This window comes from Vipera ursinii (assembly GCF_947247035.1).
Source record: "Vipera ursinii genome assembly, chromosome: 14".
Lineage (NCBI taxonomy): Eukaryota > Metazoa > Chordata > Lepidosauria > Squamata > Viperidae > Vipera > Vipera ursinii.
Window position 1 is genome coordinate 12026359 of NC_139527.1, and position 13563 is coordinate 12039921.

Genomic DNA, 13563 nt, shown 5'->3' on the forward strand with positions numbered 1-13563 from the left:
GTACTCTACATATAAGTTAAATAGGCGGGTGACAGTATACAGCCTTGCTGGACTCCTTTCCCAATTTTGAACCAATCAGTGGTTCCGTGTCCAGTTCTCACTGTTGCTTCTTGACCTGCATATAGGTTTTTCAAGAGACAAATAAGATGGTCTGGTACACCCATCTCTTTAAGAACTTGCTACAGTTTGTTGTGATCCACACAATCAAATGCTTTAGCATAGTCAATGAAGCAGAAGTAGATGTTTTTCTGGAACTCCCTAGCTTTCTCCATGATCCAGCATATGTTGGCAATTTGATCTCTAGTTCCTCTGCCTCTTCGAAATCCTGCCTGTACTTCTGGTAGTTCTCAATCCACATACTGCTGGAGTCTAGCTTGTAGGATTTTAAGCATAACTTTACTAGCATGTGAAATGAGTACAATGGTGCGATAGTTTGAACATTCTTTGGCACTGCCTTTCTTTGGAATTGGAATGTAAACTGATCTTTTCCAATCCTGTGACCACTGTTGAGTTTTCCAAATTTGCTGGCAAATTGAGTGTAGCACTTTTACTGCATCATGTTTTAAGATTTTGAATAGCTCAGCTGGAATACTGTCACCTCCACTAGCTTTGTTGTTGCTCAGCTTTCGTAAGGCTCACTTCACTTCACATTCTAGGATGTCTGGCTTGAGGTCAGTGACCACCTCATCGTGGTTATCAGGGACGTTAAGCTCGTTCTTGTCTAGTTCTTCTGTGTAATTTTGCCACCTCTTCTTAATCTCTTCTGCCTCTGTTAGGTCCCTACCATTTTGGTCCTTTATCATGCCCATTTTTGCATGAAACGTTCCCTTCATCTCTCCAATTTTCTTGAAGAGATCTCTGGTCCTCCCTATTCTATTGTTTTCTTCTATTTCTTTGCACAGTTCATTTAAGAAGGCATTCTTATCTCTTCTAGCTATTCTCTGGAATTCTGCATTCAATTGGGCGTATCTTTCTTTTTCTCCCTTGCCTTTCACTTTCCTCCTGTCCTCAGCTATTTGCAAAGCTTCCTCAGACAGCCATTTTGCTTTCTTGCATTTCTTTTTCTTTGGGATGGTTTTGGTTGCTACCTGTTGTACAATGTTGCGAACCTCCGTCCTTAGTTTATTTATTTATTTATTTATTTATTTATTTATTTATTTATTTATTTATTTATTGGATTTGTATACTGCCCCTCTCCCGAAGGACTCGGGCACTCTAAATCTATTTGTCACCTCTACTGTATATTCATCAGGGATATGATTTAGTTCATACCTGAGTGGCCTAATGCTTTTTAAATTAAATTCACCCATTCCTGTCCATTTTAGTTTGCTGATTCCTAAGATGTTGATGTTCAGTCTTGTCATCTCATTTGACCACGTCCAGCTTTCCTTGATTCATGGATCTTACATTCCAGGTTCTATGGAAAAAAAATCTTTACAGCATCGGACTTTCCTTTCACCACCAGATACATCCACAGCTGAGCGTCCTTTCGGCTTTGGCCCAGTCACTTCATTCTTTCTGGCACTACTAGTACTAGCCCTCTGCTCTTCCCCAGTAGCATACTGGACGCCTTCCAACCTGAGAGGCTCATCTTCCAGCGTCATATCATTTTTCCTTTTGGTACTGTCCATGGGGTTTTCATGGCAAAGATACTGGAGTGGGTTGCCATTTCCAGTGGATCACGTTTTGTCAGAACTCTTTGCTATGACCTGTCCGTGTTGGGTGGCCCTGCACGGCATAGCTCATAGATTCATTGAATTACGCAAGCCCCTTCACCATGACAAGGCAGTAATCCATGAAGGGGGCTTTTTAAATACTTAAATGTAAAAATGGAAAATTAATAAAATATTATTTAAAAAATCAAACAAATAAATAACAAAATTCATCAGCACACCTGCGGTTGCATCAGATCTGGAGCAGCATTTTCAATGCTGAGTCGACTTGCAGCTCTTTGGGATTGAGGCACCACATTGCTCAACTTTGCCATGTTTACTTCAATGCACTATTTAATAAGGTGTCTATTTCAGAACGATGCAAAGTCAGAGTCGCAAAGCTCAAACCCAGAGTCATCCTTGAAGCGGGGATGAAAGCCTCCCACTAGCCAGCCCCAAGTCAGTTTCTCTGCAGGCTTCCACCTTTGCTCCTCGGGGTCTCCCTTGTATGAAGGCTCTTGATGGAGAAGGGGAAGAAAGGTTAATATTGGTTCAGTTCTCGTGGGGGGTCTATCCTCAACCCACATGGACTCCCACTCTGTTCACACGTAAAGATTAGTGGCTCCATTGGCATGTCCTAAACTTGGTTAACATTAGCCATAGTCAGATGGTGGCTTAATGTGTTTGTGCAAATCCAGCCACTTTGGTTAGGTTATATTTGGCTTACTATGTGAAAGCAGAGCATTCAAATCAGTGGATTTGAAGGGCTGGGAGGAACCAGCGATGTAAACTTGTTGGGAACACTTGTCCGGCCAGCTCTATATGAAGAACATTTCCTGTTTCTATGGTCAAAAATTAATTGTTGAGCACATGGGCAAATCCCTTTAACACAGAGAAAGATTGCTAATAAGCCTTGGGGAAAATGGATCAAGATGCATCCCTCAATAGGCCCCCTGTTTGCACATCCCCCTTTCTCTGGCGGTGGCATGATGCCAAGTTCTGGTTGGCCAACCTGAGAGATTATGGACCGGAAGGGCAGGTAGGACAGCACTGCTCTTAGATTTTCTCTGAAATGTGGTAGAAGGTGTGTAAGCAAACAATTATGGTGGTTGAAAAAAACCCACAGATGTTATGAAATGCCTGCAACAAGGAAGTCCTTGACTCAGACTAACGTCGGGGGGTGGGAGGCGGAGGGACAGGAATTGTGAGCCAAATGTTTTTAGGAGCTCCTAAAGGGTCCAGATCACACTTCAAAGAATCTCTGGCTGAGAGATTAACTTTCAGCTACTTTTCTTCCATATTTCCAGTAATCAGAACCCAACTGATAATATGTATCTGTTAAGAAAGGTTTACAAGGTAAGAATATTATTATAAATTCAATATAAAGCCATACTAATAGGGAAATAACCTTTTTCAAAACATTTCAAGTTAAATGAAAGAAAAGGTTAAATCATATCAGCTGGGGAATACTAGATGTGCTTGGTGCTCAGTGCTGTGATTTCCATTAAAAGAAGAGTTTGAACTAACAAGAAATGTCCTTAGTAAGCTTAAAAGAAATCACTGCACCCAAAATTCTTCCATGTTTGCAGCCTTCCATTTTGCATGGAGGGATTTCCTGAGCCACGAATGCTGGGAAGTGAGGCCGCCTCGGCCCCAGGAGCTCAGTTTCTCTCTGGACCCCATGACGTCTCTGAACAGGGAGGCCACGTAAGGCAAGGGGGGAATTAAGCTGAAGGGTTGTGGAAATGACTAGCTGGGATTCTGGTCCTGACGCAATCAGCTATTCTGAGGCGTGTCTCACAGCCAGACATGCAGGAAGATGAGCACCTCTCGTGCCCAGAACACAACTCACTCATTCAGGGTTTTGTTCCTGAGCTGCCCTGTGAAACTGGCAATCTTGCAGTACTGGAAGGGCTGTTACAAGCAAGAGGGTGTGGATGTCTTCTCCACAGCTCTTGCTGGCAGCAGAAGAACCGGTGGGCAGAAGAGGAGGGAGGGACCTGCCTGGCTGGGAGAGCTTTGATGCGGGGGAAGAGCTTGGCTGCTGGAGGGTTGTGCAGGGTTTCCAGCAGAGGCGGGACGGCCATTTGTCAACGATGGCTTGGGGACCCCTGCCCTGGGTAGAGGGCTGGACTGGACCAGGGCTTTTCAACCTTTTCACCCATTGTATCACTTTTAGGATATGGCGACATCCGAGTATCACCAGTCACCTAGCAAGGTGTCAAAAACTTGACCAAAAAAAAGAGGAAAAAAGTGATGAAGTACAGGTAGTCCTCGACTTACAACAGTTCGCTTAGTGACTGTTCAAAGTTTCAATGGCACTGAAAAAAATGCCCCCCAAGCCACAGCTGAGCAAGACACCTGCCTGCCCGCCCGGTGGCGCTCTTCCTCCTGTCCGAAGTTTTCATTGTTGTGAGAATTTCTGTTGAGGATTGGCAGCGGGGGTGGGGTGGGGGGGTGTTTGGTTTTTATTCTCCCTGTCTGTTGGGTGGTTGTAGCAGGTTTTGGTCACTTCACACGACCCTGGGACAGTGTCACCGTCATAAATATGAATCAGTTGCCAAGCATCTGAATGTAAATCACAAGACCCTGGAGATGCTGCAACATTCCAACTGATTGGCGCTTCTTCTGGGCTCAGCAATAGCGCTAGGATTAGTGCTGAGCTCCAGCTGGAGCCTGGTGCTGATCCTGGTGCTTCCACTGAGCCCTGACAGCCCTGCAGCTCCAGCCGTCTCTCACTCAGGCTTGCGCGGTGCTGCCACTGGTTCAGCTCATTCCCCTCCCTTGCTACTACTTTTCTAGGATGGACGCGTACCACCTGCCAGGTGCCAATGTACCACAGGTGGTACCTGTACCACTGGTTGAAAAGCCCTGGACTAGAAGATCTTCAAGGTCCTTCCATGATTTCATAAAATCTCCATTTGAAGAAAGGTTAGAGTTAGCGGTTGAACTAGCTAATATTAAACAAATATTAAGTGATTGAAGTAACAAAAAGGAAATTCATAGCAAACACTATCATAAGAAAATATTTTTAGTCTTAGCCTCTTGTCAAGTTGAGACTATTCAGGCAAGGGTGATGGGCAGTCTAGAAACTTAATAAATACACAAATTTAGCTTTCGCTTTGATGTTGAAATTGAATGTTTGCCAAAGTACATGATGACAACCCAAATGCCTAAAACTGTTAAGTTCAGAAGCCGATCTCCACTTTTGGATAACATCCTGTGATCCATTTTTCCAAACATTAAATCAATGAAGAGCATAATCTGAGATGTTTTTACTAAGACTCAAACACCAGTAATTCAAGAGGAGGGATGCCCAGGTGCCAAATAGAGCATTTTGTAGTGAAATAAAATCTCACTTTTCACAAAAGTAGGGGGGAAGGGTTGTGAAAGACCCCCTCACGGTGCTACCCTTTTCAGGAGAGAGACGAGACAGAGGCCACTCAGGCAGCCTCTCGTCCTCTGCAAGGACAGCCAGGAGGAGCAGGAGCCCACCCTGGCAGGGGGATGGGTTGGCCGATGGGGCCGTTCCCACAGCCAGCGAGTCGGTGACCTGCCGGTGCTGATTCATTCGGAGCCTCTGGAAGGGAGAAGCTGCAGGAAGCCAGGGCCCCTCTGAACCAGGCCTGGGTGAAGGCAGGCTTGCCGAGCCCCATAGGCGCTCAAGGCAGGGAACAATGGGGCTGGTGGGGACCTGCTGCTCTCACCTTGAACAGCAGCAGCAGCAGCAGCAGCTGGGAGCAGGAAATCAGGACTTCAGAGTCTTCTTCTGGTGGTACAGGATGGAGTCTTCCTCACAACTGCTGGAGACCTCTCAAGTTGGAATGCAAGGGCTTCATCCACGGAGAACTGCAACCAGGGCAGTTGTTTGGGGGGGGCAGTTGGGGCAGAAAGATTGTCCCACAGCTGAAAGCCTTTCATCTTCCCCAGCTGCTTCTTTCCAGAGAGATTCCACAAAGGAGGAAAGGAAGGAATCCCCATAGATTGCTTTGGGATCAGAAGGAGCCCTGCTTCCAGACGTTGCTCCATATAATAGCAGGTAATGGTGGCAAGAACACATCTCCTGTCCCTCATCTCACCCCACCTCCAGCACACTGGGGAGGGGGAGGGCAGGGAGGCTTTGAATTTCAGGTTGCAGGTGGGGGGGGCTTCCGTACTGGTATCAGGTCATGCTGCTTGTGCCTTGTTCGGGAGGCACCACTCAATGGACTGCGCAATCTGTTCCTGTCATGCCTTGAGGCTCCCCTGGCTTTTTTGGAGGTCTTCCTCTCTGGTGAAACTCAGAAGAGGACGGGCAGTGGAGGGCAGGAGGACTAGATGATTTGGTCAGGGGGAAGCATGATTTCCTATTTGTTCACAGGACCCATCTTTGTTACCAGCCTTGATGACAATATGAGGTTTGCAGCCGTTATCTATAGCGGTGCTTACTTATTTGAAATAATTGGTGGTGTTTCTGTCTTCTGGGACTCCCAGCAGTGTCAAATTTCTAGAAACTGAATGAGAACATAGGAAGCCTTTGAGGCCAGTGCACCAGCTGAAACCACTGATCACAAGAAGCTTCACCCACCCCTTAGCCAGAGCTCCCCCCCCGATGATTGGCCATTCGGGGAGGGTTGCCTCTGCGGCGTGAACTGTCCTTGTTTCTGCCTTGACTGCTCTGGCAGTTCTGCTAATCCGCCTCTCCTTTTATTTCTCAAGAAATATGAACACGAAGCTCTTGAAGATCGGGACCCTGACGGCGGTGCTCTTGGCCATTGCAATTGGGGTTGGGTTGTTCTTTGGGCTGCGCCCACAGCCACAGAAGCACATCTATGGAAAGGCAGCAGTGGCTACCGATGCAGGCCCCTGTTCGGTCATCGGGAGGTAAGTGTTGCTGGTAGGTGGCAGGAAAAAGCTTCAAATCTTCATTTTTTCAAAATCCACAATCCAGACAGCCTCCAAATGACATCTGAAGTAAAATCTGCCACAGGAATTTGCTTTTTCAGCAAATAAAAGAGAACCGTTGTGGTGTTGTGGTTAAGACCACAGGCTAGAAACCGGGAAGCTGTGAGTTCAGCCCCACCTTGGCCACACAGCCAGTTGACACCCCTTGGGCCAGTCACTCTCTCTAAGCCCTAGGAAGGAAGCAGGGCAAATCACCTCTGAAAAACTTTGCCAAAAAAGCTGCACTTCAAAGGCTCAACACTGACTTGGAGGCACAACAAACAAATAAACAAAACCCCTCACACTGTTAGATGTTTTGGGCCAGCCATGGCAGTTCCCCAAAAGGGTCATCAGATGGGAGCAAAGAGGCTTCTTTGCTTCCACTGATGAGTCAGGGGTCCCAGACCCCTGCATCCCCATTGGCGAGAGAGTTTTATGGTTAGGGAGGGGCTGAGACCCCCCATAAATACCTCTGCTTAAGGGGCTGCTCTTTGCTCTAGTTCTGCTTCTGCTTCTACTTCTTGTTCTGTTCCAGTTACGCTATGCTAGCTTGCTCTCTGTTCTTTTGTTCTCTCTCACATGCAGGCATGAATGCCTCCATGCCAAGTAATTCTTTCTCTCTAATCTATCGTTAAATAAAGCTTCATATGATTGCATCTCTGCGTGATGCCTTTTACTTGGAAGCACCTTAACGATCCATCGACCTCGTGAGACCATCTCACAAGTTGGAAGCAAGAGGATGGTTTAAGGCAACGTTTCCAAGCCAGCGGCTACTACAAGATGTCTGGAGGGTCCAGCACAAATCCATTTAAAATGAATGGCAGGAGGTCTCCGGTCGTGACCAGGAGTCTTCAATCAAAGACAGCAGCCCAGCCTCCAGCCCCTGAAGCAAACTCCGCTCCAGGTGAGAGCACAGATGACCTCCATTCCCTCAGAGGATCCAGCAGAGCATCTGGGACCCCTTTGCATGCCTCCCTACAGCTGCATGCCACAGAGGGAAGCATGGAAGGCTTGCAATCCGCCCAAGACTGTCCAGATGCTACAGAAACGGACCTGGCTCAAGCCAAATGCCGCATGAGCCAGATGACTGAACAGGAACGCGAAGAGCTGCTTCTAAAGTTCCTTACAACACAAAAGATGCCACAAGCCTCTCCACGGGGGACCCCAGTGCAGGAAGCCTCTGGACACCTGGTGAGTCCTTCCCAAGTGCCCACGAGGCCCCCTAATATGGTGCCCGCCACCCTGAGTGACCCCGGGACCCCAGGGCTTTTGGCGTGAAATTTCCCGCCAAACTATGACTTACAGCTTCCTGGGGCAACCGGAAGCAAGATGGCAGCCCCCAGGGCGTCCACATGGCCTGACACCAGAAACAAGATGGTGGCCCCCAGTGCACCCACATGGTCTAATAAAAATAGGCCTCAACCAAGCCTGGAGGCACAGCAATCTGTGGCATCCAGCCGAAGCAGCATGCAAACCCCTGGGTCCTCCCCACCAGAAAGCCTCAAGTCCTATGATGGCCTGTCCACCCGAAACTGCTACAGCAGGGCTTGGTTGCAGCCCTGGAAGCCAAAAGGACAGCAGCTCCAACATCGGGGGTAGCCAGCCTCCCTCCAAGGCCTCCTACCCTCTCCCCAGGGCCTAACTGCCGGGAGGCGCCCAGCCTGGAGCCTCCCAACTATGAACCCCCGCGGCCTCCCACCTTCTCTTCAGGTCTTCAGGACCAGCGATGGGCTCCTCAGGGCAAATCAGGCAATCCGGGCAATCCATGTGCCATCCAGTCTCCATCCTGCCGGGAGGCATCTTGCAATCCTCAGGAAGAATCTCTGCCGGCCAGCAGACTTGGAGGGCAACGCCCTCCCCGGATCACATGATTTCCGGGCATGCCCAGACGGAGCTATCCAATAATCAGAGAAAAATCCCACTAACGACCACAAGAGGGATCCCTCTACCTTTTACCTCAATGGACAGCTCTCAGATGTTTGCAGATCAAAGATAGAACCAACAAGAACTCTCTGTTACCTTTTTATATGAGCTAGAGGGCGATAGAATTAATAGTTTATTGTTGTTAGCATATGGATGCTTATGATTGCTCTTTGTTTTTATACCTTGTATTTAGCTCTGGGAAGTCGGGGGGAGGGGGAATGGGGGGGAGGGATAGGGAGGGTTAGGTAGGGGTGGGGGGAGGGGGGGATTGTCAAAGTTAAAATGTACTGTAAAACTTTTCAATAAAAAAAAAACTCTCTGTTACCTGCATCCCCGCTCCCGAACGACTTTAAAAAACTACAACTTGGGGGGGAGAATTACAACAGTTGGAATAGAGATGTGCAGGTATGTCTATTAAAGGATGGGACTCTAGAGATGGTTCTGAACTCCCCACCTCTCCCCTGGGGACCCTGAGAAGAGTGGCGTCATAGACAAGCATACACCACTCTGCTGAGCTCACTGGATGGCAACTTGTTCTCCAGCATTCCAGATGGACTCACAGTTGGTGAAGTTTGGCGGTTATTATACAATTTATTCAACAGCGACAGCATTGGTTCGATCACCAGACTTACAACTGAGTTTTACTCCTCCAGACTGAGATTTGGAGCCAGCATGCCTGAACATCTTGGAAGATTGAAGGCACTCAGGGCAGAACTGATGTCCAGAGACCACCCTGTAACTGATGCGAACATGGTCGCTGTCATTCTGGCTTCCCTAGACAGAAGTTGGAGCAGCTTCATTGTTTCACTGGAGGGGACAACGAAGGAAGCCATGACTCTGTCCTACCTCACAGGGAGACTCATCGAAGAAGATAGGAGGAGAAGAGATGCAGGAGAATACGCCAGAGTCACCACTCAGCAAGCCAGAAGGGGGCGCCACAACTCAGAGCAAGTTAATGCTCTACTTAAGTGTTTCATCTGTGGCTCTGAGGGGCACCTCAAGAAAGACTGCCCCATCAACAACAAACCCCCAAACGTGGTCCCAATCAAGTAAGGGGCAAGGAAGGGGGCGTGGCGGGGGCAAAGGAAATACCAAGGGCAATTTTCTGCATACTTGTTCCCTCACCCCCATCACAAAGGCTGATAGCCCCACTGACTTATGGTTACTGGACTCTGGAGCTTCATCTCACATTACCAATATGAGTCAAGGGTTTAAAAGGTTAAAGAAAATTAACTCATCTGTCAAGGTGGCAAATGGGAAAAGGCTTTGATTGTTGGGGAGGGCACTGTTTCTGTACCCGGACTGGGAACAGTTGAAGGGGTATTGCATGCTCCCTCCATTGCCAACAACCTATTAAACATTATCAAATTATGTGACGATGACAAGGTGGAAGTTTTATTTCACAAAGGGGGAGGTCATGTCACCCGGAACCAGAGGGTCATTGGAAATATTGCCATCATAAATGGTTTGCCATACTTCTCCCCTGAGGCCCACCCACCTCAGAAGGGGCCCCACAGCCAGCCCCAAGGCTGTTTAAGGAGCGCAAGGCTGAAGCAGTTGCACCCAAGCCCCCACAGTCTGCCCCAAGGCTTTCCAAAGGCAGTGTGGGCAAGAAACCTGAATCTCAGCAGGCACCTACAGCACCACTCAAAGCAACTAGAGCCAAGAGGGTGTCAGTGGGGAAGCCGCCCACGATAAGTGTGCCCATCTCTTACACAGAAGATTAGGTCATGCGAGCTTCCCTGTAGTTAAAAAGATGGGAGAGTTTGCTGAGGGAGTCCAGCTCAAGGATTGTGACGTGTTCCTGGACTGTGCCATTTGCAAGAAGACAAAGAGGAAGGCTGCCCCCATCCCTAAGATATCACTGCGTAAGGCCCAATACCCGTACCAACTAGTACATGTTGATTTGGTTGGGCCTTTCACACCATCCCTAGGGAAAAGACAGTATTTTCTCACTGCCGTTGATGATTTTTCACGATACGGCCATGTGTATACCCTCACAGAAAAATCCGAAGCCTTTGACGCCATAAAGTCACTGTACAACTTTGTAGAGACCCAGTATAAGACCAAGATCGCACAACTGCAGAGTGACCGCGGGGCTGAGTTCATGTCCCGAAAATTCCAGGACTGGGTAAGGCATAAGGGCATCCGCCATTTTCTTACTGCACCGTTCACCCCTGCTCAGAATGGCGTGGCTGAGAAAAGAAATGGAATCCTGCAAACTATGATGCGTAGTCTGATTGCAGACGCTGGGGTTGCAGAATCATACTGGGCAGAGGCGGTGCACTATGCCAATTACACCTTAAACCGCACCTGGAGCAGTGTTGTGGACCAGACCCCATATTTCCTGGTCCACGGTAGGAAACCAAATCTGGGACATTTACGTGTGTTTGGTTCCTACGCATGGGTGCACATCCCCAAGCAGCTGTGGAAGAAGGGGAGATCTTTCTCCCAGAGACTGAGGTTCTTGGACTATGCTCCTGGCTCCAAGGCCTATCGTTTCCTGGGAGAAGGGGGCAGGCCTGTGACTTCCCAATCTGCCTCTTTCGAAGAGGACTCCAATTGGACCCAGATCCACTCGAATGATCTGAGCCCATATGTCAACCGACCCAGCAAGGACACACCAACCATGACATCACCTGAGACGACCACATACCCTGCCACCGACGAAAGTGAGGAACAAGACGAAGATGCGTCCAGTCCCATGGAGGAAGACACGCCATCTTCACCCCTAGCGACGCCTCAGAGACCCGCGGAAGAAAAGGGCGGTGAGTGGCAGAAGGTAAGGAGGTCAAAGCGGTCCAACAAAGGGATCCCACCAAAGAGAATTGACATTGGGCACATCGCGTCTGTCAACAGCGTTGTGGTCACCCCAAAATCCTTCTCTGACATCCAGGAGCTGCCCATCGAAGAACAGGAGAAATGGCAGCTCGCGATGGAGAAGGAGATGCAGAGCCTAAGAAAACTCAAGGTCTTCACCCCCCAGCAACCACCAAAGGAGAGAAAAGTCATTGGCACAAGGTGGGTTTACAAGGCCAAACCACTTGCCAATGGCCTCTACCTGTATAAGACCCATTTGGTAGCTCAGGGATTCGCTCAACGCTACATGGAGGACTACGCGGAGACCTACTCTCCAACCATCCGGGCAGAGAGCGTCAAGGCCACCCTCGTAACTGCAGCCGCTCTGGGGGAGGAAGTCTTCCAATTCAACATCCAGACAGCTTACCTCCACGCCAACTTGGACCGGCAGATCTACGTGAAGGCCCCTCCTGGCTACCAGCAGTAAAGGGGAAATACATGGTTGCTCCACAAAGGGTTATATGGCCTCAAGCAGTCGGGGAAATTATGGTATGACTGTCTTAGAAAAAGTTTAGAACGAGTTGGTTTCACTCCATCCCATGCAGATGAATGTGTTTTCACACGCAACTCCAAGGGTACCACAGAACGGGTGTTAGTTTATGTGGACGACCTACTATATGTAGGGCCTGACAAGTAAGGGTGTGATGAATTTGCCAAGGCGCTGGAAGAAAAGTTTACTCTGAAGTCTTTGGGGCGGGTTGACAAGTACTTGGGTGTGCACATTTTGGCCACTAAGGGGGGGTTCGCTCTATCTCAAAAAGAAAAGATAGAGGAGTTATTGGCCAAATGCAAAATGGCAGAATCTAACCCAACGCATAGCCCGATGCAAAGTGACTATTACAATCACACTCACAAGGATGGTCCTGAGTTCACAGATAATAAGCTTTACAGATCTGTGATTGGCTCCTTGCTATATATCAGCAATTGGAGCAGGCCTGACATAGCTTTAGCTGTGAATCTACTGTCCAGGCATGTGGAACACCCAAAGGAATTCCACTGGACTGCTGTTAAGAGGGTACTTAGGTACCTCAGGGGCATGACCGATGCTCTCCTTGTGCTGGAACCAGAGAAGGGGAAGACGGCCCAGCTCTCCACTTACTCAGACGCAGACTGGGCTGGCGACACCAAGAGTAGACGGAGCACCTCTGGTTTCCTCATATTGCTAAATGGCTGCCCTATTCATTGGCATGTTAGGCAGCAAAAATTTGTTTCTTGCTCCACAGCCGAGGCTGAATATGCCAGCCTGTCAGACACGGCCAATGATTTGATTTGGTTCAATGATCTGATAACGAGCATCTGGGCATCTCCTCCTCTGCCCATCCAAATTCAAGAGGATAACACAGCCGCAATTGCAATCTCGGGGGCATATGCTGTGGGCTGTAGGTCCCGCCACATAGACATACGCTATAAAAATGTCAGGCAGCTTGCCAAAGAGGGTTTTATACATGTTGAGCATTGTAACACAACTGACCAGATAGCTGATCTGTTCACCAAACCTGTTCCCATTGACCGGCACAACCTTTTGTGTAAGCGTTTGTGTTTGGTCTTCTGAACGTGTTTGTGCATGTCTATGACACCTGCTCGCCCCTCACACACATTCACTGGTCCCTGTCATTGGCTGGCAAGAAGGGGAATTGTTACATGTTTTGTGCCAGCCATGGCAGTTACCCAAAAAGGTCATCAGATGCAAAGAGGCTTCTTTGCTTCCACTGATGAGTCAGGGGTCCCAGACCCCTGCAGCCCCATTGGCGAGAGAGTTTTATGGTTAGGGAGGGGCTGAGACTGCAATTAGTGCAGGTTCGCGTCCCACCAGGCTCAAGGTTGACTCAGCCTTCCATCCTTCCGAGGTAGGTAAAATGAGGACCCAGATTGTTGGGGGCAATTAAGCTGACTTTGTAATAATGCCGCTTGGGGTGTGTGTGAAAGCCCTAATAAGCAGGCATATACATAGAATGAAGGCTACTGCTAAGCTTGTAAGCCACCCTGAGTCTTCGGAGAAGGGCGGGATATAAATGGAATTAAAATAAAAAATAAAAATAAAAATAAATACCTCTGCTCAAGGGGCTGCTCTTTGCTCTAGTTCTGCTTCTGCTTCTACTTCTTGTTCTGTTCCAGTTATGCTATGCTAGCTTGCTCTCTGTTCTTTTGTTCTCTCTCACATGCAGGCATGAATGCCTCCATGCCAAGTAATTCTTTCTCTCTAATC

At 48.5% G+C, this 13563-nt stretch overlaps 1 protein-coding gene across 1 annotated transcript in view; it reads left to right on the plus strand.

Moving 5' to 3' along the window:
• The first annotated feature begins 5578 nt into the window (after positions 1-5578).
• Positions 5579-13563, plus strand: part of GGT1 (gamma-glutamyltransferase 1) — a 32389-nt gene continuing 24404 nt past the window's right edge. The window contains exons 1-2 of the mRNA XM_083373853.1: positions 5579-5691; positions 6351-6515. Of these exons, the coding sequence (XP_083229979.1) occupies positions 6355-6515 (161 nt within the window). The 5' untranslated portion in view covers positions 5579-5691; positions 6351-6354. The remainder of the gene's footprint in view (positions 5692-6350; positions 6516-13563) is intronic.